The sequence below is a fragment of the Calypte anna genome, chromosome 13, assembly GCF_003957555.1.
Source record: "Calypte anna isolate BGI_N300 chromosome 13, bCalAnn1_v1.p, whole genome shotgun sequence".
NCBI lineage: Eukaryota > Metazoa > Chordata > Aves > Apodiformes > Trochilidae > Calypte > Calypte anna.
Genome location: NC_044259.1, coordinates 11,931,205 through 11,955,900, shown reverse-complemented (window position 1 = coordinate 11,955,900; position 24,696 = coordinate 11,931,205). Strand labels below are relative to the sequence as shown.

The window sequence follows — 24,696 nt, the reverse complement described above, 5'->3', positions numbered from 1 at the left end:
GGCAAAAAGTGAGCTTTTTGGTAGAGCTACCTTGGAGAGGGAGAACTAACATCCTCAGCCCTGAACACACAAAAAGTATCACTTTGTATAGAAGAGCCCCCATCAGCCAGTGCTTGCAAGTACTCCAGAAGGAGTTTCTACCCACACCAGAAAGGGGCTTTACACAGCCACCAAAAATTCAGAGGCAACAGAGCTCCCAGTTCTGGTTTGGGTGGTATGGAACATGGCTGTGTACAGAAGTCTTTTTCCACTATTAAGACCAGTCAGCAGAGGCCAGATCACACCTAGTCATACATGAACACCCCCCATGCTCTCAGAAGGGCAGACCATGAAGTTATTAAGGATCATTTCCATAGTTTCCTCACACAGTCCATGTGGCCTGCATGGATGCAAAAGTGGTCTGTGACAGGTTTGAGCAACTTTTCTTCACTTCCTACTCCCTGCAGAGCACTGAGACATCAGGAGTGTTTCAGCAAACACTTCATTGCCTTGATAAAAAGGGAGGTGCTAGCAGGGATTCAGAGGTTTATTCATTTGAGACTTCCCTGTAGCATTTTCTTCCTAGAAAAAATTAGAAAACCTTGGGTTGTTAGAGCTTGGGCTTCTTGCAGTTGTTTGAGCTCACTGCAGCCAGCTGAGGTAAATTCAAGTATGACCACTTCATAGTCATCATCACCATTTATGCATGCAAAGCACTGAAGACCTTAGATAATAGATACAGGAGGGTTTAACAGCACAGAAATACCAGAAAGCAGAAAGGCTTGAAGCTACTGGAAATCAAAAAAAAAAAAAAGTGGCATTTTACAGCAGGTCTTTTCAGGATACTTTGTTATTAGCTGATCAGAGAACAGCCAAAATGCAAATACTCTAGATTTTGTTCAAGATGTTGTCAACGTACCTTACTTCTGAAAAATAATACTTTACAAGACATTCCAAGAAGCCTTTATGTAAATGTTTTATTTTGCCTGTCGCCGTGAACAAGAACATCATTTTCTGGGTCAACATATTGAGAATATGACTCATATAACAAGAATGCACTCCACCTTATAGGCGTTCCAATTCTTCACTGAAATTCCTCAAGCTCTTGCTCAAATCAGACAACAATAAACCAAAACTGTCCAACTCCCACCACAGAAATGGTGCTTCAGGTGCTTTTGTAAATTCGGGTACAAGCTGTAAGAGCTTATATATTAATAGCACTTTGATGAGTCTGAAGTGCAACCTGTTACTGCAGTCTTGGATTTAACACAAAGAACAGTAGAAACCCAAGAAATAAGAAATAAATCAAACTACAAGGACAGAGTTCAGTGAAAGACATCCACTACATACCTTCACCTCAGTCATTCCCAACAGGAAAAATGCAGAAACCCTTTTTTCTTTAAAAAAATACCAGCTATCACCACAAGAGGAAGCAGTATGTGTTTCCAGCATGCTGGCTGTTGAGAGGATACCACAGCTATTGCTGTCACACTGCACTCTCCTTCAGTTCACTGAGACTGTTAAGACTTCAGGAACAGGTTTGTAAGCATCAATCTCAGAAACATTCATAGGGAGGGAAGGGGCAAATGGCATAGATGAAGATTACTGACATTTAGTAGAACCAGGCTTAACCACTAAGTTTGGCAAGAAAAAAAAAATACTGTTCTGGAACAGATAATACCTGTCTGCCCTTTGCACAAGGGCAGCTGTGCTCTAACTTTAAAGCAGGCAAAGATTAGGTGAGAGATACTGCAGATGCACAGTGATTATATTAATAAATCAAGAAAACACAAACAATGAAATCTGGTAGATTATCTCTTGTATTACTAAGAGCTCTGGAAGTCTGGTGTAAAGTCACACCTGCCACTTTCACCCAATGTTTAACACCACACATTACTGGAGTAACACTGCTTTGTGCAGCACAATCTTACAAGCTCTCTTGACTGAAATTACCCACTTCTGTATTTTTAGTTTCATCTTCTTTCAGAGGCAGTGGAGAGCATTCAGCATCTTAACACAAGGACAGACAGGCACCTTCTATACTTCTGACAAAAAAACCATTCATCCACTTCGGGTCTGGCAGAAGCAGCAGATGAAATTAATCCAAAAAAGTATTGTTTTCAATTGTTTAAATGCAGCCAAACTAATCAACAGGAGACATTAAAAGCCTCAGCTATAACCACCTCTACCTAGTAAACCTAGTGACTGAAGGAAGCACCTCTTCCCCTTGGAAAAACTCCAACATACTCTTTAACTTGATAAAGCAAATCTAGACCTTTTTTATTTTATTTTTTTTTAAACAATTTGCCAAGACTGGAATGAGAGATAAATAGAAGGCACAACAATTTTGCTTTTTTTTTTTTTATACAAATACAAACTAAACATGAAAAAAACTCCCTATTTCAATAAAAAATTTCACAAGTTCAGGAAAAGTGTTTTAAGAGTCAAGTTCTAGACATTTAAAACCTATCCCACAATCCAAAATTTTGAAGTGGTAAAACAGTAGTTCGAATTCCTTTCCGTGATCATGTATCAAAAAAAGAAAAAAAATTCTATGGATACCCATTATTCCACTTTTACAGCGCCACAAAGAGAAAGGTGAATGTCAATTTTTCAAGTGGCAATGTCTCCGGACCAGAGAATGTTCAGATGACCCTCAGAGAATAAATCAAAAGTTTTGGTTTTCTGCCCTTGAAATACTTGCCAGTATTATGTTTTCCTACAGGCTCTTGAACGCATGCATGTGAAATATTATTCCACTGACTGAAATGCACCCAAATTCAGTAGAAAGGGGGATAAAAAAAAAAAGAAAAAAGAAAAAAAGAAAGACATTCCTTTAGGAAAAACCACTGGTACCAAAAAAATCCAGTCCATAAGTTTGAGGTGAACAAGAAAATGCAGTTCTGTTCTTTTTAAAATCCACTTTTCCTAAAACGTTGTTCCACAAAGCTGGAATCTGGGACAAGGACTAGAAAAAAAATAAATCACAAAACCATAACACAAACAAAAAGGGGCCAAAATAGTATCAAACGTAGCAGTCTATAACAGGCTAGGGCCACATTCCAAGATACCCAAGGCTGAAATTCACAAATCTGCAGGAAAAAGGGTTTGCGCCACCACGTCAACATCCGGGATGCATTCACTGGCGTTGCCCGATCCCCCTTCCAGCTCCAAATCCTGGCTTCTGGGACATTCCTCCACGTGGAGGCCCTCGAATCCCACCTCCCAGCCCCCCACGAGTGCCTCCAGGTCCACGGGGTCTGTTATCTCTGCGGTCACCCTCCCTGGCAGCTCGGGTTTTCTTCTCCTCCACGTTCAGGCGCACCTCTCCCCTGAACATGATGGGCTGCAATAAAAGCAGAAAAGTGCTTCTGTTAATCACTCACCAACAACTTTACAATGTCCAGCAGATTTCTGCAACCTTGGCACATCTCCTCCTCTCCGTGAAAGAAAATTTGTTTTTATGACTGGTTACTACAACAAGCAAACAGAGGCCCCAGGTCCCATATGCCTTTGGTATTCCCTGGACATGAAGTCTGACACCCAGCTCTTAGACACCTCTCTCACTGCAAATCATCTCACGAGTCACCTGTTCTTGTTTGCTTCAAGAAAAACTCCAACATTCAAGTTTAAGCCACTGCATATTGCGCACAGCTAAGGAACATGTTAGGGATCCACTGTGCTGCTTGTTCCCATGCCAATTCAGGCCAAAGTCAGAGTTACTCAATCTACTTTTAGCTCTTTTTTTCAAACCACCCATTATAGGCTTTACCTTAGATCATATGGGAACTGCTCAGCCCATGACAGTAGGAAAGCACTTCAGGAAGTAACTCTCAACATTTTGATCTTGAATCACAAGCTCCCTGCTAGAATTCTTGGGCTGCTGGCATTCATATGCACTACCTTACCAAGCATTGCCACAAATGCTGGCATCCCACAACCAAAGGTGTTTAGCCACAAGAAATATCCCAAACTCAGACCAAATCTCAAGGCTTAAAAATGTGAATCCAAGTTACCTTTCAGTTTAAGAACAGGAACATACTAGCAATACTGCTGTACATCAAGAAGAAAGGATTTCCCTGCCTGGTGAAAAGCTAGGTTGTAAGCTAGCACACTGCAGAGTTGTTATGGTGCACTGAGGTTCACTGCCAGCCACCACACTGTGCAGTCTGGCGTTAGCAATCAGTGCCACAAGCTGAGCAGGCACCTCCTCCCTTGGTTAGCAGAAATTCTTTTCAGGCTGCACAGTAGCATAGTTGTTCCCCTTCAACTTCTTCTTAACCTCTTCAAGAAACAACATCATACTTGTCCAGAGGGTCAGACCCTCTCTACTTTGCCTTTCTGAAAGCTATTTTCCTGCTTCCTGTGTAAAGCTCAGCAACTTCCCATTGGAAAAAGGCTCTGTAATTAATTGATGTTCACCTACGTTGTTACAAGCTACTTCAGTGACAAAAGGCTATCATAAGGCACTCAAAAAAAGAGGCCAAAGGGACCAAGTAGGATCATTGTGTTAGAAAACACTGAAAAACATTGCCTGTTACTAACAGACCAAGAAACACTAGCTGGAAGCTTATTTACCCTGTTGCTAAGGATCTTCTGAACTGGTTCAGGATCATCAAATACCACAAACCCAAAATTGGGGAGCTTTCCACCACTGTTGATGCGGAGTTCAACAACATTGCCATAGCCTGCAAGAGAAAAGCCAAGTTCTTGGGTCATACATTAGAATGCCCTGTTGACCACGCTGATGGCTGCAACCCCCAAACCCTCAGAGAAAATCCAAGCAACTAACTTACTTTGGAAAAAGTCTTTAAGTTCAGTCTTATCCACATCGTGAGGAAGGTTTCCAACAAAGAGCTGATGGCTGTCTGGGTATCTCACAATCCGTCTGGTTTCCACATCACCTTGTTCACCCTCACGAACTTGAACAGAGAAATTAAACTTGTTTAAGAAAAGCCAATCCCCATGACAAAAGAACCACAAAAAATTATCAGAATTGGCACATTAATAATCATAATTCACACTCCACCTATAAAAAAGCTAAGCATCCCACAGTAGCAAGTTTGTAGCTGTTTGGTTTTTGTCACCTGATTGAAGGCAAATACTTGAATAGAAACCTAGATACCTCAACAGAATTACAGTGAAATTCAGCTCTAAAGCCTACCAGACATTCAGATCAAAATCAACTAAAGTTATCTACAAAAGTAGGAATAATTTGTTTAGTGACAAAATTAACGAGATTTTAAAAGCTTTAAATATGATATTACTTCCCAAAACCACCAAACACCAGAGTTTATGCATTGCAGCTGCTCTTACTTGGTCTAGGACCCCTCTGTGGTGGGATGCTTGTTCGTTGCTCCCTCACTCGCTGATCCCTCTGAGGTCTCTGAGGTGGGGTCTGGGATTCAGGCTTTGCCTCAGGGCGGGGCTGCAAAAATTAAGAATGAGTTAATAGGAAAGAATGAGACATTAACAGTAGGGTCCAGCTTTTAAGCACTCATAAATTGTTGATAAAATTGAAATCACAGGTTAAGTCTATCAGGAAACATGGCATTTTCAAGTCTTTAGAGTCTCTGAGAACTCAGATGATAAGCAAGGAGATTTCACTGTTTTTTCACACCTCAGTTTACTGTCAGACAGTTGAGCACTTCAGCTTCTCTAGGTTCTGGATTCCTACCTGTGAGACAGGTACTTTCACCACATGAGGTGGTATTCCTGATACTGGAACAGCTCCACTGGGAGGGAGGTTCTTGCTGGTTACTGATGCCCAGGAAAATGTCTTTAAAGAAATAAAAAAAAAGCATAGATCATAACTCAACTCCAGATGCTTTTATCCTCCTGAAACATTCCTGACAGTACAGTTAACAGACACAGGATAACAGTGACAAATTATAACCTGCCTTGAAAGTCAGGATCCAACCACTAACACTTGCCCCAGAACTTCTTTCAAATAATTATGACAGTGGAGTCACACCTCCATCCCATTTCTAAATTTCAGAAGCTCTGTTTACTCCTAACTCCCACAGTTCCCATAAATACATTAAATAAACAAAGCCTTACCTTAGCTCCTGGTACTTTAAGCAACTAGTTACTAGCTAGAATTTCAACTGTTACTGTATGGGAACTAATGAAAACGAGGCAACTGGTCATGAGCAGAATAATTTAGGTGGTGGGAAATTACAGAGCATTTCAACACTTTTAATTCCAGATACTTTTCCCCTTGCCAGAGGAAGGATCATGCTTTGTAAAATGAGAGTCAAAACATAACTGATGAAACCACCACATCATAGAAAAAAAGCCATCCACTATCATTACCCTTGAGTCCTCTTGCACTGCAGGGGCTGGATCAGCAGGAGCTGGAGAAGGACTCTTTTCCACAGTCTCTTCTGGAGCTGCCTCCTCTAACACCGGCTCAGGTTTTTCTTCCTGCACCTCTGGTTCAGGTTCCTGTTCAGGTTCTGGCTCTGGCTCAGGTTCTGCTTCTGCAGCAGTTTCTTCCAGGTGTTCCTCAATGTCATTGCTATTATAGGGCACCACAAAAATAATAAAAAAAAAAGGAGGTGGCATTGTATCTGAGTCTATTACTGCATGATAAGAACTGCTACTTGTCCTATACAGTAGCCAGGCATATCACTTGAGACTGGCAGAATAAGACTAATCTGGTTTTATAACAGTACTTTTTTTTTATAACAGCACTTTGGCTTCAGCTGCCCAATGAACAGAAATCTTTTGACCATCAAAGAAGAGAATCATGAGCAGTAATAAATTCATTTGACCTGTTCTACAAGCAGTCTGTATTACACAACATCTGACTTCATCTAATAAAATATTATTACCTGACAGTCTGCTCGTAATAAGCACCAGTATCATCAGGAACAGCCTCAGGTGTCTGCTGTCTTTCCTCAGGTTCCTCCCCTTCCTCCTCCGATTCTAAATGAAGTTAGAAAAGGAAAAAAAAAACATACACATCTTTAGTACTTGCTGAAACACAAGGCAACTTTCACAATATGCAGGTGAAGTCAACAGAATATGCCAGAAAAACAACAATCATCTGCATGTCACAGCTCATTACTGGCATGCAAGGAAACTACAGGAAAGGGAAAAAAAAAAACTAGAACATGAAGCTGAACCCTGATCTGCTGTCTCCAGCAAGATGTTTTCCACTGCTTTGGGAATGAAGTGTTGATACAGACCCAAAGCCAAACACCAGTAGAACCATCCAAAAATTTCTGCTACTCACCCTCTGGAGGCTCAGTGTCCGAGTCACCAAAAACCTCATCTTGGTAGCGGAAGATATCGTTGTGGACATAGAACTTGTTTGCAACAGAACCCTAGAAACAAATGAAGGTAGGAACAGACTTAGTTACATCAGTTGCAGCAATGTAAAAACTGAAATAATGTGGAAAAAAACCAGCTTGAACAAATTTTCATTCTCATGGTAGATTAATCTAAGCTTTCCTTGCTCAACAATATACATGTTATTTGGGGGAGAGGGGAAGACATCATACCAACAAGTCAAATATGCATGAAACAACAAGAACATATGGGCTTTCAATTCTAATACTAGCACTAAAAACGTAGGAGTAAGAGCTTTCTTTTTGTATCAATTCTCATCTCCAAGTCACAATGAAAACTGATCCTACCATATGCTTTTCCAGTATAATTTTTAATTACTTGAACTGTTCTATTAAAAAAGGTGTCTACTTCCAGTGCCACCTCAAATGCTAAGTGACCACTTTATTACCACAAGAAATCCTGGACCCCACATGTTCAAACAACAGGAAGCATCTTCTTCTTTCCACTAGTTCTTTTCACTAAGAATATCACTTGGTAGGAGGGAAGAAACAAATATAAAATAACTTCAAAATGTTTAAGGAAAAATGTGTGGGCTGATTCCAACAGGATGAGGTTCCACACGGCCAAGTGCCGGGTCCTGCACTTTGGCCACAACAACCCCATGCAGCACTACAGGCTGGGCACAGAGTGGTTGGAGAGCAGCCAGGCAGAAAGGGATCTGGGAGTCTGGATTGACAGGAAGCTGAACATGAGCCAGCAGTGTGCCCAGGTGGCCAAGAAGGCCAATGGCATCCTGGCCTGGATCAGGAACAGCGTCACCAGCAGGTCCAAGGAAGTGATTCTGCCCCTGTGCTCAGCCCTGGTGAGGCCACACCTCGAGTACTGTGTCCAGTTCTGGGCCCCCCAGTTCAGGAAGGAGATTGAGGTCCTGGAGCAGGTCCAAAGGAGGCAACCAGGCTGGTGAAGGGACTCGAGCACAGATCCTATGAGGAGAGGCTGAGGGAGCTGGGGGTGTTCAGCCTGGAGAAGAGGAGGCTCAGGGGAGACCTCATCGCTCTCTACAACTCCCTGAAAGGAGGTTGGAGCCAGGGGGGGGTTGGTCTCTTTTCCCAGACGACTTTCAACAAGACAAGAGGGCACGGTCTTAAGTTCTGCCAGGGGAGGTTTAGGTTGGATATTAGAAAGAATTTCTTTACGGAGAGAGTGATCAGACATTGGAATGGGCTGCCCAGGGAAGTAGTGGATTCTCCGTGTCTGGAGATATTTAAAAAGAGACTGGATGTGGCACTCAGTGCCATGGTCTAGCAACTGCAACGGTGGTTCAAGGGTTGGACTCAATGATTTCTGAGGTCCCTTCCCCAGTCAATTCGATGATTCTATGTTGCACATACCTACTAGCCAAAAGTTAGGATATTGATCAAGAGTAACTGTGATATCCAAGAGTAACATAAAGAAGCGGTGTAATTTCCTCATGAATTTGCAGGATGTACCTGTTCAGCAAACCAGCTTCCCAGTCTAACCCTTTAGATTCCAACAACGAACCAAACAGGCTTCCTTAACCCTGACATGATCTCAGAAACACTTGAACACCACCAGCCCTCAGTACAGCTTACCTCAGGTGCAAGCACAAACGTCTGCATGAATCTGCGCACGGGCTGCATGTTATTGGAGAGCTCTCCCATCACCTGGACAACAACCCCATCGTTGAGGGTCGCATGGGCATCCACGTGACGAATCTTCGTGTGGCAGTCCTTGAAGTTTAATGACAGCACCTTCTTGTGGATGTCCTGTGGAAGAACCACATGCAGGTTACACTGCAAAAGCCGCTTCTGCTAAGTTAGCAGTTTTCAAGGAAAGCAAAAGCCTAGTATTTTTTCAGAATGCAGACCCTAACTCAAGAGAAAAAGCTTGGCAGCTTGCTCTTTAAGTCTGCTTTGCAAGCAATTTTGCATCATGGACTTTATTAAAGGAAGTAGATCTTGCTAACTATTGCTGTTCCATTTTTTATAGAAAGCACTTGGACAAAGGGGATGAATCCCTGCTGGACACCTGTCTCTTCTGAATCACACAGCTGGCAAAAAAGAAGGAAAGTACAGGCTTTATAAGTACTTACAGACTGCCCATAGACTGCATCAGCTGGCTTTCCATTGGAATCCAAGCCACCATGTACATAGGAAGAGTTCTTTCCATAAAACCTGTTGTAAAAAATTTTTGACACTAAGCTTTGTTATGCAGGAACATTGAGCCTCTACATTAGAGTGCACTATGAGTAACATACTTGCAAGCTAATTTTCTGTCTGAATTTTTATTGCAATACAGCCACACAATTCCATAATCCAGTTAGTGATGTGGGGGCTAAGGCTTTTAATCAAAGTGGAAAAGTTCTCCTGTGTAAGCTGTAACATCCACAGGTCAGATACCAAAGCACCAAGAGGCAAAACCAAAGTTTCATAGGAGCTAGGTGAGAATCCCATTCTCCCCTTTCTGTACAAGGTCCCTAAAGCAACACAGTGCCTTGAACACCCAGGATACTCAAGGCTTATCCTCAAGTTCTAGTTTAAAGCTTAAGCAAGGATAACTGCTATTTTTTTGTTCATCTACAGTAAGATTACTGCAGGTAAATCTCCCATTTTATAACCAAGGGATTACAAGCTAATATGCAGCAAAGGTCATGGGACTCATTCTGCCAGCAGATAAAAGACTAGAACTAAATTCTATGGCCAAATTTAAACTTTCCTCTGACCCAAATGGATGATGTCAGGTGTCCACCTAAGTTGAAAAACATCTTGAATGAGTGCTCTTGAGATTGGAAAAAGGAAGGTTTTGGCAATTGTTTGTCTAGCTACTCCAAGCACAGGAAAATAAAGCATATCTTCAAAAGCAAGGTTAGTTCTAGCAATAGAGACCTGTCAAGTCAAACATGACTCAATGTTAGATAACATTGTAGTTTGCTGAACACTCATAATTTCCAATTTTCTTCTAAGGAAGAGCTGCTGGTATGATTACTGAAACATGCCAATATACAAAAGCATACATAATTTTCAATGTCTTTTGGCTAGTTGAAGAGAAATGTTACAAAAACACTTCACTAAATAACTTTTACCCGATTTTAATTTATATATGATTACAACTAGACATAGAAACACACATTTGATTTACATGATTTCTCCTTTTTTTGCCTAGAACACTTATCTAGCAGCATTTCAGTAACAATCAGAACAGATACTAAGAATTTCTGGAATCTTTATTCTCCATTTTTTAACTGAGCTGATCGAAACTGAAAGCAAACTACATCCAGACTCTGGTCTTCAGTAAACCTGATTTTTTTTTTCACCAATTTTAACATACACATGAATAAATAAACACACAAACACAGATCAAAGTGAAGCAGAGCTTTACCTGTGCAAATAGTCAGGTGCTTGGTTCAGCAGAGTATAGTACTGCCTCACGAATTCCCGCCCGACCAGCAGGGGACTTGGCTTCTCCATCACCATTTCTTTGGTCAACTGAAAACTGAGGAAAAAATCAAAAGCTCCATTAAAAAAAATGAGCACTTCACACTGCTATTAATACACTGATAGCATAAGCCACATAATCACAGTGGAAAGCACACACCAAAACCCATTAGCTCCTTTACCACAGTGAGCAGTTCATCCAATGTGTTTTCAGAGTCTTTGGTGTTGAGAAGATTGCTGGGTACCAAACCAGCTGTGGGAGAGGCCACATGGGCAAGGGAGTTCACCTCATAACGTGCCAGGATTTAATCATCCTACATATCCTCAGTAAAAAGCAGGTGTCAAGCAAGTATGGTTCTTCAAGAGGATTTGCTAAGTGACTATGTCATCTCCAGTCGATCCAAATTCTACTTACCTCACTTGACTTCACAATCAGAATTAAAAGTCAGATGTTCTAAGGCAAAGCCTGTGTGTATTAGGGATATTTTTAAAAGGTCAAAACTAGTCTAATCTGTTTTTATCAGCAGTGCAGCACTCCTCGCCTGTGAGGAATATCGGATTATATTAAAATGACTGTGCTACCAACAAATGCATGCTGCTCTCCCCTTGCTTCCAAACTCAGCAAGTCACTGCTCACTTAAATCCAGATGACCATTTAAATGAACAGCTCTGCCCATTCCTAGGCCAAGGGACAAATCAGTGTAGATACCTACTGCTACAGAGTTGCCTGTGACCATCATCGAAGGAGAAAGAGACTGCCTCTACCATGTATTTGTACTGACACTTTGATCCAGTTCTTCCAAGAATTTTGTATGACACTTCCATTACATTAACTGCATTTCAGATAAGTCATCCCTTAAATGCTAAGAACTGAAAACTGACTATTCAAGAAACAGAGGTGATCTACCAGGACAAGGTGACCTACCATCCACAGTGAGTTTCAAATCCACACCATACACAGGCCTACAAGGAAAGTTACTATGGACTGCTGATGTACCAGGAGCACAAAAGCAACTTCAGACACCAAAGAGAACATACAAAAAGAAGATGACATGAGGGATGGCCCGTTAAATAAAGCTGAGTACAAATCAACCTGTCAAATCACAAACTGTGGTCTAGGACACAACATACTGCCATCAAAAGACATAAAGCAATGTTAAACCATATTGGCAGAACATACCAATAATGTATGTGAGGATGTGATCAAACCTAAATTTCCCAGCAATGGTCAGCATGCACTGCATCCAGCTTAGTTGTAGACACAGCACTGAAATTCCTACCCTGGCAGGTATGTAGTTTAAGGTTCAAAACAGAAAAAATGCTATTCATGATAAAATAAGTGCTGCAGTTTTGCACACATTGATGTGTTTTGCTTAGTTTTTAAAAACAGCTACACACATCCATGCTTTTTCACTTTTTAAGTTTAAAACTGCAAAGTTTTAAAAATGCAAAGTGTACCCATTTTATTTTTTAAGTGTACAGTTTGTAAGTTTAAACACAGAGGAGAAAGATCTGACAGACTCCAGAGGATGTATACACAAATGCCAGCTCTTCCTGTAGGAAGTGTACATATCAGCACCATACAAGGAAATCTTTCTTATGTGGTAAGATGCAGAAAGGATAAGACCAAGCAAAATTTAAAACTGAACAAGGCTTTCAATACATTCAGAAGCTTTCAGGTGCATGGGGATATTTTCAATAACTGTGAAGAAAAAAGGCAGTAACTCCATGGTTGGGTCTGGCCCACAGGAAGCACACAGGTTCTGGTGACTGCTTTTATTTTTTGAAGTTCCCAAAATGTGTGGTTTTGAAGAGGTTTTCAAATTGTAAGCATGATGTATTTCACAGACAGATGTCCAGGACAGCACAGTTTGAAGTGACAAAAACCTCAAAGATCTGAGCTTGTTTGTTTGCCTTGTAGTACATGTTAAATTAGATAACCACAAAATATCATCAGATAACAAAGAACACCACAAGAACCAAGGCTAAATTGTGGGTACCACCAGGTTCTTCATTTAACTTCGTTTTCTGCAAAACACTTGAAGCTCCATCATTACAAGGGGCAAGGCCCTAAATGGATGGGAGCAGAAATGACAGACAGACAAGACCTGCACTTTTAGATCCAGCAGGCTTACCTGACAATGCAAGACTTTATTCCTTCACAACAGTTTAAAAACTTGCCTCTGTACTTTGTGTTGACAGTCAGAAAGCCAGTCCTACCATATCCTCCAAGATCACTGGAGTATGAAGAGCTGCACATGAAGAGCATACACATGTGGTTTGTTCACTATTCTTTTTCTGGTTTGTTGGGTTTTTTGGGTTTTCTTTTCAGGGGCAGGGAGGGAAGGGTGGGGAAGGTGCAGGAGGTGTATTCAATTTTGTTTTACAAAGCTTTCCCTGGAATTCAAGCTTATTATTATAGCTGTCAATAGGCAGGTTTTCTACTCAATTCTGTTAAGTGCTGAAGCAGGCTCTTTTGTGAATTATTTTCAATTGCTTCCAGAAAATGGTTTTGACATCCTCAGAAAATGGCAGTGTTACATGTGGCACTCAAATCTCAACAGTTCATACACTAAAAAGCTCTATCAATTTTCTCTTCTTCAGTAGTTCTCACCCACTAGCACATTACCTTCAATGCTGTTCTGAGCTGTCCCAATGCTGTATTGACATCCCATAAGTAAAGTGGCCTGTGTCAATTATGTCTGTCATATTAACAAGTTAAAAATCAGACTTCCCTACTGCTAAGGGTGAAAAATCTATCAGAACCACCTCTCCAGCACAGAAAGAAGAATAGCAGACTGCCCAGTTCTCATTAAGTAGATCTGAAAAGAAATGGGAAAAACCTTTACATGACCTCATCAGAGGACAACAATCTGTTTTAACTCCTGCTGCTGCACTGCCAGTTGCCATCTGTTCTTGTTCTCAGCCAGCACAACCTGAATTATAGAAGCCAACTATCTCCAGAGACTGTTTGGTCCCTACCACTCATAACCAATTCATTATTCCACTACCCCTTGACCTAAGAATAACTGCAAATATTTTCTACTGAATTTCTACTGGTCAGAGTATAATAGTACCAAATGCTTGAACTGTCACTACAACACCCCTGATAGAAGCTGATCAACACATTTTTGTGTCAAGTGAGCTATTGACAAAAGGGTGAAAACTGACAGAAGAAGTTGAAGATTCATTTTAGAATCTTTTTAAGATTCATTCATAAACATACATCCACATTACTCCATATAAGTAAAACTAACTGCATAATTCAAATGGTAACAAATAGGCTAGAACAATACTGCAACCTAACTGAGCCTTTTCCTTAAGCCAAGAGACTTACAGGAGACAAACACCTCCTTTACAGTGGTTATCACCTGGTTGGTGGAAAATTCCGCCATCTGTCACAATGCTCCTACTTGGCAGAAAATCAAAGCCAGGCACTGAATTTCAGAAGTACAGTTATGTAAATTACAGCCATTTATGTAAATTCTGCATTAGCAAATTTAGATTTAGGGCTGCAAAACCTATTAGCATATTATTATTCAGAAGAATAATAGCCTTAAAGATTACTTAAAAGCCAGCAGTGGTTAGTGTTTTATCACCAAATTGCTACACAGTGGAAGTGAACTAACCACTGGTGTCTCAACTCTGCTGTTTTTTTTTAAATTAGACATTTTTAGTCTGAATCTTGTTTCTAGTAGACTCCCTACACAAAAATCTCTAATGTAGATCATACCATGTTTAGGCTCCCAAGACAAGAGACTGCAGAATCCACTTAGTCTTATCTAATGTAACAACTCAGGGGTCAGACACCATTAAAATAAGCTTGCAAGTCAGAACATCACAAACTTGATTTCCTGAAGTTTGAGGCAGTTTTAAAATATCTTCTGACACAAAAAAGTGTCCCTGTTAATAGAAAGACAGTTTAAAATTTACACTGAAGCATATTCTAAACAGGTCATGGTTTGTTTTAAACTTTATCCCTATGCCTTTGTTCTCTTGACATCTTCATTTCCACATTTTTGACTTGCATTTCAAGAAACAGTCCCAAAAACCCGAAGTTGCTACAGTGCATTAAAATTGTTTGATTGGAATATTACACAGCAGACAGAGGGAACAACCCTACAGCAGTTCACATTAATTTAGCTATTTGTGTTCTATAAAGCAACTCATTTGATACCACATTCCTGCTTATCTCTACGTACTGGTAGAGTTTACAGAGTACCAAAACAGTCCTGTGTGTTCATCTATCATATTAATTAGATGTGTAACTAAGATTTTTCATAAAGCTGTTACCCTGTTTCCAACAATCTAACCAGCTTCTGTGAATTACAGTTCAGATCTTTCATTTTTACAACTTCACCTCCAGCTACACTGATGCAACTCTGACACTATGATTGATGTGTGTCCCCCCTCTAAACCAAAATGTCAATTTTTTTCATGCAACTCATCCCTCCTTATTGTATCAATTAATTCCTTAACATTAAAAAGCTTTTTTAAAACTCAGGAAATACCCAGAGAAGCTCACATGGAGAAGAAACATCCATATTTAAGTACAGCACCCAACAAAGCTGGCAAACAGCAATTTTGCTGGGCATTAAAGGTCTGGTCAATAGTTAATAGGATTGCGTAATTAAGCGTCATTTGGGATTTCTCCAAGTTGCTTAGCAACAGGTGAGCATGTTTGAAGCCACAAACCATTTATCTGTATGGAGTAATCAGCACTAGAAGCAGTCACTAGTGCTGCTTTGGACAAGAAAAGAGTAATCAGCACAAAATAAATGATGAAGAAAACTCCTAATATGGCTTCAGCAGGTATGATATATATTAGGAGTTAAGCAAAACAATCCCAGTTAATCCCAACCCTCCATCTATTTTATCCAACAAGCACCTGTAGTGCTGCTGACTAAGCAAAAAAAGGTAAGCTGGTACCTGTATGAACTACTATACAAAATATTAGAGTGAACAATGAAACAAACAAGTTCAACTTGCATTGCTAGGCAAATGCCAGTGCCCATCTCAACTGGGAATTTATATTGTTACACTAGCTTGCTATCAAGTAGGAAGAGTAATATAAACCCTTTCAAGGAAATGCATATTTTAAACACTACAAGTTACCAGATACACTGAGATGTGAGATGCCCTTATTTTAATGCAGCCTTAACTAGGTGGGGGGGAGGGGAACACCCAGTTGTTAATAGTGTTAACCCCAACCCTAGGTTAGGAAGTGCTGAAAAAGCACCACAAAATGGATGGGCAACCAAAGTCTCAACACCAACCTCTTTTAAAAATAGTACTCAATATTTGTCTCCTACTTGCTGTAGACAGTATCACCAATACAGCCTGTTATAGAGCCATTACTCCATTGTCTGCCTCCAACCACTTCAATTTTTCTGCATTTTGACAAGTTAGGAAGAGGAAGTATTGTTTTTCTGTTACCTTAAAGGTAGCACTATTCCACAGAAGGCAAGACACTTGGAAGCCAGAACCCGAAAGCTGAGTGATGGGATAATCTATCCCATGAATAATGAAATATTTGAAGATCAAATTGGAACAAGTTGTGAGGCTGTCAGCATTCAACTCATACTAGTATCCTGAAAAAGCTCAAGATAATCTGTAAGATACACATATTCTGTAGGAACTTTCAGAAGCAGGCACTCCTCAACTAAGATCAGAGCAGTATGGAGATACACCATGCAGACACAGGATCCTTAATTAATAACCTTCAAAGCTAATATCCAGTAAAACACGGATTTGGATTCTGAAACTTAACACAGCCTGTTGTCCATTCTCTACATCAACTAATGCCTACTGTATGAGGAGCACATTGGCACTGTGTACTGTTACAGGTTAAGTTTAGAAGGTGTTACAAGGAGTTGGATTCTACAATAAAAACAAAAAACCCCTAACAACTCATGCAGTAACTGCAATGCTGAATCCTTGAGGAAATGGCATTTTCTGTGTTTAATGATTCTGATGCTACAGAAAAGCACAGCAATACCTGAACCTCCTTCTGAAAGCTCTTTGAGACATACTGATGAGGGATAATATAGGCAAGTGAGATGTTACACTAACATACAAATAAGTAAAATCAAATAAGAAGAATAACTACTTTCTAATCAAAGTATCAAAGCAATCAATCCAAATCTAAGGACAAGAAAAACGTTTTCATTACAGGATTAAAAAAATAATTCAGCATTACGTTCAACACCGCTCATGCTAGTACTGAAAAGCCCCTCTGCTTGCCAGTGGCAGATGGGAAGCCTTACTCAGCAGCAATGCACAGCCATTTGAACACTGTAAGAATACAAATAAACAAAGCATGAATTGCTGCAGAAGAGCTGTCATCCCTGAAGTCAGCCTGTGTTTTTGCTAACAAACCTAAGTGTGATCCACAAGTTGATGAATATGGAGTCTGCCAGTTTGCAGACAAAATTCAATGCTTCTTGTATTGTTCAGCTCTGCCAAGCAAGAGATGAAGATTTCTACTGCGATTAATCAGAATCTAAGAGAACAGTGACCATTACAAAATAAAAATAATTTGAGCATCAAACTCAAAAACACAAAAACAGACTACAAAGTACACTAACTAAAGCATAACTTGAGACCAGCAGCTATACCTGTACAGTAAGGAATATCCATCTGGAGTAGGAAAGAGGTATTGGATACTACTCCTGTATTTGAGAGCTAAAAGGTGCATTAACAATCTAAATAGAAAGAGCAAATTAAGTCCTGTTTAAAATGGAAAAAAAAATCTAAACTAAATGGAAAATCTATGAAAGGTAAGTGATATTACTGAAGTTTTTCATCAAGATGTTTCTCTTGGATACTTCCCTCAAAACACTTCCCTGAGTGCTGGGCCTATTTTGTTGTGGGCTTGGGGTTTGTTTTGTTTGTTTGTTTTCAATTCTTCCTTTTTAAACTTATCTGAACTGGCTTCCAATTTTCTACTTTGTATCGGACAATCATCACTTCTATTCAGCAACACAAAAACTAGTGATACAAAGGGAGGGAGGATAGCATTTCAGCCTAAGCACCACAAGCATTTGAGTACTTGCTTAGAATTAGCAGCAAGAAACAGGTTTTATTCTAGGTTCTATTCTATGTTTGTAACAGCTGCCCTACACCCATGACTGAGCGAGGGTCACCTTTCAGTAGTCAAATATCTGGAGCTTCTCTTGGTGCAACCAAGGTGTTTAGCATTACTTTTTGGAAATTACTACTGTACTTTTCACGGAAGAAAAATTCTCAAACCTGGGAGATACATATCAAAGTTGTTTCTTATGTTCCAAGCAGATTAGCACACAGAGTTTCACACGCAATTTATTACTTCCTCGTTTCAATAATATACACTATAGATTTATGATGGGGCAAGTAAATTTTTTTTTCCTGTTTTCAATGTCTCAGTGTGGCTTTGCATCTTTCAACAAAGCAGAAGTTTCCTTCTCATACACAAAACAGATACAGAATAGGCAAGGTGGAAGCTCTAGAACTAAACATGCAAATTTGACTTCCTATTACTTAAGCTATATTGCCTAAATAAATAAAAAAAACCCCAAAGAACCAAATTAGACTGCTTAATCTCTGGTACTTCCAGATGCCCTAAAGGCAAGAAGAGAGCCCTGGATTGAGAGCTACATTGCTAAATTCCTCCTTTGGCAGAACTCTGTCATTTAACAGCCTTGCACAGTCCAGAAGTGCAGCAGCTCAAATGGTATTTAGAGATTTTTTTATGAGACTTCACCTACAATAAGTCTCACCATAGAAGTCAGTCAATATTTTTATTTTTGAAGCACATTTAGACAATTTGATCACCCTCCTGTAAGAGCTGCCCCCCAAGACAATCATGTCCTAATTCCTTTGAGTTCCTGTGTGCATTTCCACAAGTACAGTTCCCAATTGGCTCAGAAGCTGTAATCAGCCATGTTAGTAAACAGATCCAGGATGAATGGAACATGCTCCTTCTCCTTTTAATACCAGAACAGTTTTGAGAACTGCTTCATGAACTGCTTTCATATCCTGCTTCATTTTGAGAAAGAAAAGCTGGAAATTATCTTTCCTCTGAAAAAAAAGTTAAGCAAGGCTGCTGTAGAAGGACCTTCTGTCACACTAAGCTAAGATGATACACCCTGATTATAACCAGCAAATCTTTCTACTGTCATGAAAAGGCAGCTATGTTGCATTTAACACTAGAGGGGAAAAAAAAAAATATCACTGACCCTCGTGACTTGACAGAAGTCCAAAATGAACTCTTGAAAAATCCGAGCTTTCTCAAAAGCCTTGAGAATTAATGGAAATATTCCTAAACTTTTTAAAAATAATCCTAAATCAGCTTCTAAACAGGCTCTCACCTACACCTGGGTGAAGGACTTCCTTATTTCTAACTGGGCCTGTTCCAGTCTCATTTACCCTACAATTAGAAGTGATGTTTTTCCTGTAAAATTACATTTTAGCCATACAAACTTCATCCTAAAGGACAGTGAAATAGTGCTACTCTGAATGGCTTGCTTACACAGCATTTTACATGAAAAAAAGTCCATTTTATGCCTACACAGACTGCTTCATGATAAAGTAACTACTTAGATACTGTGATTCTGCCATTAGAACAGGTTTTGTTTTGACATCCAAGAGCTGCTCCAACAACTCAATGAAATTGGCAGCAGGTCAGTCTTCTTCTCTTAGGTCTGCAATTTTTCCATTTGGCTCCACTACAGATTCTTGAAGCAAAAAGCAGAGGCTCCTCATAAACAGTTGGAATATTAGAACATCAAGCTACACAGACAGTACTGTGAAATTCAAGCTCACCACCTCTTGGATTAAAATCACAACGATTAAGATTGAACACAGCATTTTCTGCACTCCAAGCAACTCTTAGGAGCCAACTCTTTCACCTCTACCCATTTTAGCCACAAGAGACTTCACCTGCATACACTGACAGGATGCTAGCACTGAAGACTGATCCACCACAGCACTGTTAGACGCTTAAAAGCAAAACAAAGCCCAACAGCAGTCACAAGTGAAATAAGAAACCAGCACAGGGCAATGCAAAAGAAAATGGAAGATGGCCACTAGCATTTTAGAATGCATTACTTCACTTCTGCCCCAGAAAAGCATCAGGTTCATAACATTATTTGTACAAAACATTATTTGTACATTATTTATGACAGCTCACAAACTTCTTGCTCTGAGAGCAATATTCCACCAGCTATAACCTTCTGAAAGAAGTCCACACACAATATAGCAAAACTGGGATCTCAAATCAGTGTAATATTCACTGCCTGCAAAATTTTAGGGATTCTTTTAGAGCAGCTGATGATCAGACTATTTTTTTCTTTTCAGCTCTCAATATGACCACTCAAGACTATCAAGTCTCCTAGCAGTTTCAGCAAGAAGTTAATAATTATTTCAACTCTGAAGATTTCATATAAACACCTGAAAAAAAGTATCCAGTCCTCTAGGCCAAACTATCACTTTCACTTCTGGTTTCCTTCCAGCACAGCACACTACAGTCAGTTGAACTACCATCACCCTACTAGAGTCTTTGCTCTGATTTCCTCTTTGGTTCTTTATTTATCACATTACCTAGATTAAAAGGCTCAGGTAATAACATTAAAAACTAGAATAATCAATTCAAGTGTTTTCTTACTTAAACAGTCCATTTATGCTACTCTTAGGAGTGCTCTCTCCATGGATATGCTAGTTTTGAACAGAAGTATCAATGTTTAGTCATCTTTGCTTTATTTTACTTTCATTAAAAAGTGTTCCTCCTCCTATATCAACCTTACAATTTGCAAGGAGAAAAAGAAAGCACTGGCTGTCTAATGAAGAGCTTGTTGTTTTATCAGATGCATAAAGTTTCATGTTTAAAATTAAGATGTTGAAACTTTATCAACATGCATTGATCTCTATTATGCTGCTGACTAGCTGCAAAACAAACAGTAAACCAGTGGTCTTGCAATCACAGTACAAGTCTTACATGGTTTTTTGCTTCTTAGACTGCAAATGCAAAGAATCCTACAGAAAACTCTGGTATTTACACCTGACCTATGTAAACAAAGGAAATTTTTGTCCACAAGGTCTTCTATCTTAATTTTTATTATGTTTTCTACCCTTCAACTCAAGCAGTTCACACTTAAAAGAATACAACCCAGCAAAAAAAAAGGTAGCTGCCTAAATCACACAAGAGAAGAACTGAAGAGCCTTATTTAGCACCTGACATATGCAAGATTCTTTTTGAATGAAGATTCTAAAATAAGATTTACCTTTTAAAATAAGATACACATTTGCAAAAGTTCCAATTTTGATTTGATTCTTTTTCTAACCAATTTGGTACAATCACCCTCTCTAGCATATATTAACACTGCCTTTCAGGTGAACTGGCCCCTGGAACACAAGATGCTAATCAAAAAAGTTGGGAGATCATAACCATAAAGATGCTCTGCAACTATTAGGATGCAGAACTTTAAGTACATCAATATTTACAGCTAGCCTTCAATTTAGCTATTTATTCCATTCACCAAGCTTTTTTTTGTTAAAGCTGAACTCACAACTTCCTAACATGAATTATACTGATTTTAACACGCCAGGAATAAGTGAGTTCAGGTCATAAGATGTGAACATAGTACCACCAGTATCACCCAAGAGTCTTCTTAGCAAATTCTTTACACTCCCTCTTCTCAGAGATGGAACAAGAAAAGTGAAAACTTAGTCAAAGGAAGGTTTAAGAAAACATTTGAATTGCAGTTTTTGTCTGTCAGCTTCTGCCATCCCTTCTCTTTACAGCACCAATCTAAGAAGTCTTGTTAGGTGAAAAAAATAAAAATCCATCACACACACACCACGTTTGAATTATTGCACCTGGAACCATCAGCTTTCAGAGCTTGGTAGCAGCGTCCACATTTCCTAGAGCTGTCACTCCTAGCTGTGAGAACACAGGCTCGACAAAAATAGCACACACTGGGATCATGGCGGCTTGCTGCAAATGCTGCTTTCAAACAATTGTGAAAAAAACCCAAAAACATCACTTTCTTCGCATGCAAGATTCACCACAAGCACGCAACCCTTAAGATAAAAGGTCAGCGAATGAGCCCGTTGAGAATTGCTAAGGCATCAGATAATCCAGAGCATGGTTAAATGTACCTGAAAGATGTATGGAAAGTCTTTTCTCTTGTTTTCTTCCATCAAGTACATGGAGGGACTAACAAGAGGCTGTGAAGTCTTCATACAAGCACTACTTTGCATTTAAATCTTGGCTTAATCTCGAACCCAGCCAAGGTCACGCAGTGAGTCAGGAAGAGATACACGCACTCCTGCTCTAATTATGACTCCATTCATCTAAGAAGTAAGAGCAAGGGAGAAACCCCACGACCTGATACACCGATACGAACAACCTCGCCCCATATTACATTTCTCCCTCAATCTACAGCTAACTATTGAGGACAGGCTATCTCAGCTACACGCCAGCCTTTCGTTTCATACCTAATCCGCATCCTCCTCCTCAAAAAAACCCCCCAAAAAACAACAAAACAAACAAAACAATAACAAAAAAACACCAAAACAAAACAAACCCAAACAACAACCAAACGAAACACAAAAGCAGAAGATAAAAATGCCACCAGAATCTCTACAGCCGAGAACAAAGCTCGCAGCTCCCTATCTCGATTCGCACAATGAAGGCCGAGGAACACCCGATCCCCCCCGCCCTCTCCCCAGCAAATGACGCTCCCGTCAGTAAGTGCTGGCCGGGCAGCACCGCTGTGCCCCGAACCCGCCTCGGAACCAGCAGATTCTTCCCTCCCGAGGACCCCACTCCAGAGCCCCACAGGGGCTGCGAAAGCCCGGTTAGGGGCTCGTTGTGAGGCAGTGGGAAGCGGGGCAGGGGGAGCCGCCTCGACGCCAGGAACAGAGAGGGATGGAGGGGACGGGACAGCGGGGGACAGGGGGGACAGGCACCGACAACCCCCCCCACCCCAGCAGACCGCGGCCTACCAAGGAGGGGGGGAGGGGGGGGGGGGGGTCTGGGGGGAGGCATCTCAGGCCAAAACCCGATGAGAGCGGCCCGCAGACGTCCCCAAGGAGAAACAGAGCCCCGCCGGGGCATCCCACGCACTCCCCCTGCGGCCACGGACCCTTCCCCTCACCTGCGGGCGGAGCGGGACGGGAACGGGAGGCGCCGCTTCACCACAGGCCTGCCCGGCGGACGAGAAGCACCTCACGCAACGGCGTGCTCTGCCGCCGGCTAAATATATCCGGCGCGCAGCCTACCCCAGCGGGAGGAAGAGGGGCCAATCAGAGGACGACGGCCGCCCTCACTCGGATGCTAATTGGCCGAAGCGGGAAAAGAGGCGGGGAGACAGCCAAGAGACAGCTCAGTCTACCAACCAGACGGCCGGGCTCTGCTGGGCAGTAAGAGTGATGGACACCTCGCAGAACCAATGGGCGGCGGCGCTGGGTGGAACGAGACCTGACTGATTTCCCTCTTAGCCAATGGGACGACGCTCGGCGCGCTGCGAGGCGCGAAAGGCGGGTCGGGCCGAGCGCCGTAGTGTGGTTGAGCCGCGGAGCAGCGCCCTTGAGAAGGTGCTGGTAAACCCCGTTATAGGCAGGGGCGGGACCCTCCGAGGGGCACTGAGCGCGGCAGCCAATGGGAGGGCGCGGCGGGCCCTGACTGACAGGTCACCCCCGGAGCTCTTAAAGGGACAGGCAGGGCCTCCGCCCGGCACCAGCCCCTGCTGGAGGGACCGGGACGGCGCCCAAGATGGCGGCGGCGAGGGCTGGGGGGCGGTGGGGAGCGGGGTCCCCGCTGCCGCTTCCTTCTCTAGCACTCAATGCCCACCCTGCCACGGGAGAGAGAGCCCCGTGACAGTGACCATGCCGTGGGCTGCGCCTCCTCCAGCTGCCGCAGCATCCTCAGCACCCAGGCTGAGGCGGCAGCAGCAGCCACGTTCCTGGCACAACTGACCCGCTCACCCGAGAGAAAGCACCAGTGGGATGGATAAAAGGAAGTTTTCAATCTCAAGGGCTCCTGTATGATGCTGCAGCTGTGGCCCCCACCAGAAACAGGCTCAGCAGCTCATGCAAGGCGTTGGTCACTATCTCCAGGCTAGAGAAACCTGGGCTGGCTTCCCTTGCTCAACCCCAGACAGAGCCAGGAGACTCACACAGCTGCTTTTCCTTCACAACTTCTGTGCAAAGCAGTCAGAACATCAGGTCATCTGCCCCAGAGGAAGGACGTGCCAAGCAAGAGCATTTTCTAACCCACCTTGCAAGGCCCAAGCAGTCCTGCAAAGCAGGAGAAAGGCCTTAAAATTCAGAGATTCCTCCTCACGAGTAGATGCTGGTCCAGGAACTCCAAGGAAGCAGCTGGCCTGAGCCATCCAGCTCTCAGAAGGCCCTAGCTTTCCATTTGTTGGTATCACATCCCATGCCAAGTGTCTCTATGTAATGTGATGCAGTTAGAGATATATTTCACCCTATAAAAGTGACTTCCTCCCCACTGCCATATCCCAAAATGCTGCCTAAAGCCCTGCCCGCTATGCCTTGAAGCTAGAGATACAGTCAGTGAACTGGCATGGGGCCATGCTCAGCATTAATAACCTCCCCCCCACACACCCCAGCTATTTATAGAGTAAACCACATCGCAATCTGCCAGTTCATAAATCAGTAGCACAGCCTTTTGCAAAATTTAACATGAGACCAGTGACCCAGCACAACAGCTGTCCAAAATAAACCTTGCTGGGGGGGGGGGGGGAACCCAGGCATCTGTCCTTCAAGCAGTAGGGAAACAGGTAAATTCCCCTTTTTTATAAAAAGGTCAGTGCAACAACAGGGTTCTGTGCACGTTAAAATGAACACCCTCACTATCCCCGTGCTTGCCAGGAAAGGCATTCACATCATCTTGGGCTCAGTCTTCTTGGCAGGGCTCAGCCTGTTCTCTATCAGCTCAGTGAGAAGGGAAGGGTTAGCCAAG

General features: G+C 41.7%; 1 protein-coding gene across 4 annotated transcripts; it reads right to left on the bottom strand.

The window, feature by feature from the left end:
• Positions 1 to 938: 938 nt before the first annotated feature.
• Positions 939 to 24,213, bottom strand: G3BP1 (G3BP stress granule assembly factor 1). 4 transcript variants are annotated; one of them, XM_030458884.1, is made up of 12 exons: positions 23,989 to 24,213; positions 10,675 to 10,788; positions 9,389 to 9,470; positions 8,889 to 9,062; positions 7,220 to 7,310; positions 6,816 to 6,909; positions 6,295 to 6,499; positions 5,657 to 5,758; positions 5,296 to 5,407; positions 4,776 to 4,901; positions 4,558 to 4,688; positions 939 to 3,325 (listed from the first exon to the last, which is right to left on the bottom strand). In XM_030458884.1, exons 2-12 carry the CDS (start codon positions 10,767 to 10,769, stop codon positions 3,119 to 3,121), a joined length of 1,419 nt encoding a protein of 472 aa, XP_030314744.1. In that variant the 5' UTR covers positions 10,770 to 10,788; positions 23,989 to 24,213; the 3' UTR covers positions 939 to 3,118. The 4 variants fall into 4 exon arrangements, with proteins under 4 accessions (XP_030314744.1, XP_030314745.1, XP_030314746.1 ...); XM_030458885.1 differs by lacking the exon at positions 23,989 to 24,213 and adding an exon at positions 22,868 to 22,981; XM_030458886.1 differs by lacking the exon at positions 23,989 to 24,213 and adding an exon at positions 22,868 to 22,977 and having other exon boundaries at positions 4,558 to 4,667.
• Positions 24,214 to 24,696: the final 483 nt, after the last annotated feature.

What these genes read in the sequence shown, in the direction of transcription:
- G3BP1 (XM_030458884.1), bottom strand. Translation starts at nt 10,769, where the DNA reads ATGGTGATGGAGAAGCCAAGTCCCCTGCTGGTCGGGCGGGAATTCGTG. An exon ending in TATTACGAGCAGACTGTCAG is followed by an intron (nt 6,500 to 6,815) that starts GTAATAATATTT and finishes GCCCTATAATAG; the next exon opens with CAATGACATTGAGGAACACC. An exon ending in ACTTAAAGACTTTTTCCAAA is followed by an intron (nt 4,689 to 4,775) that starts GTAAGTTAGTTG and finishes GTATGACCCAAG; the next exon opens with AACTTGGCTTTTCTCTTGCA.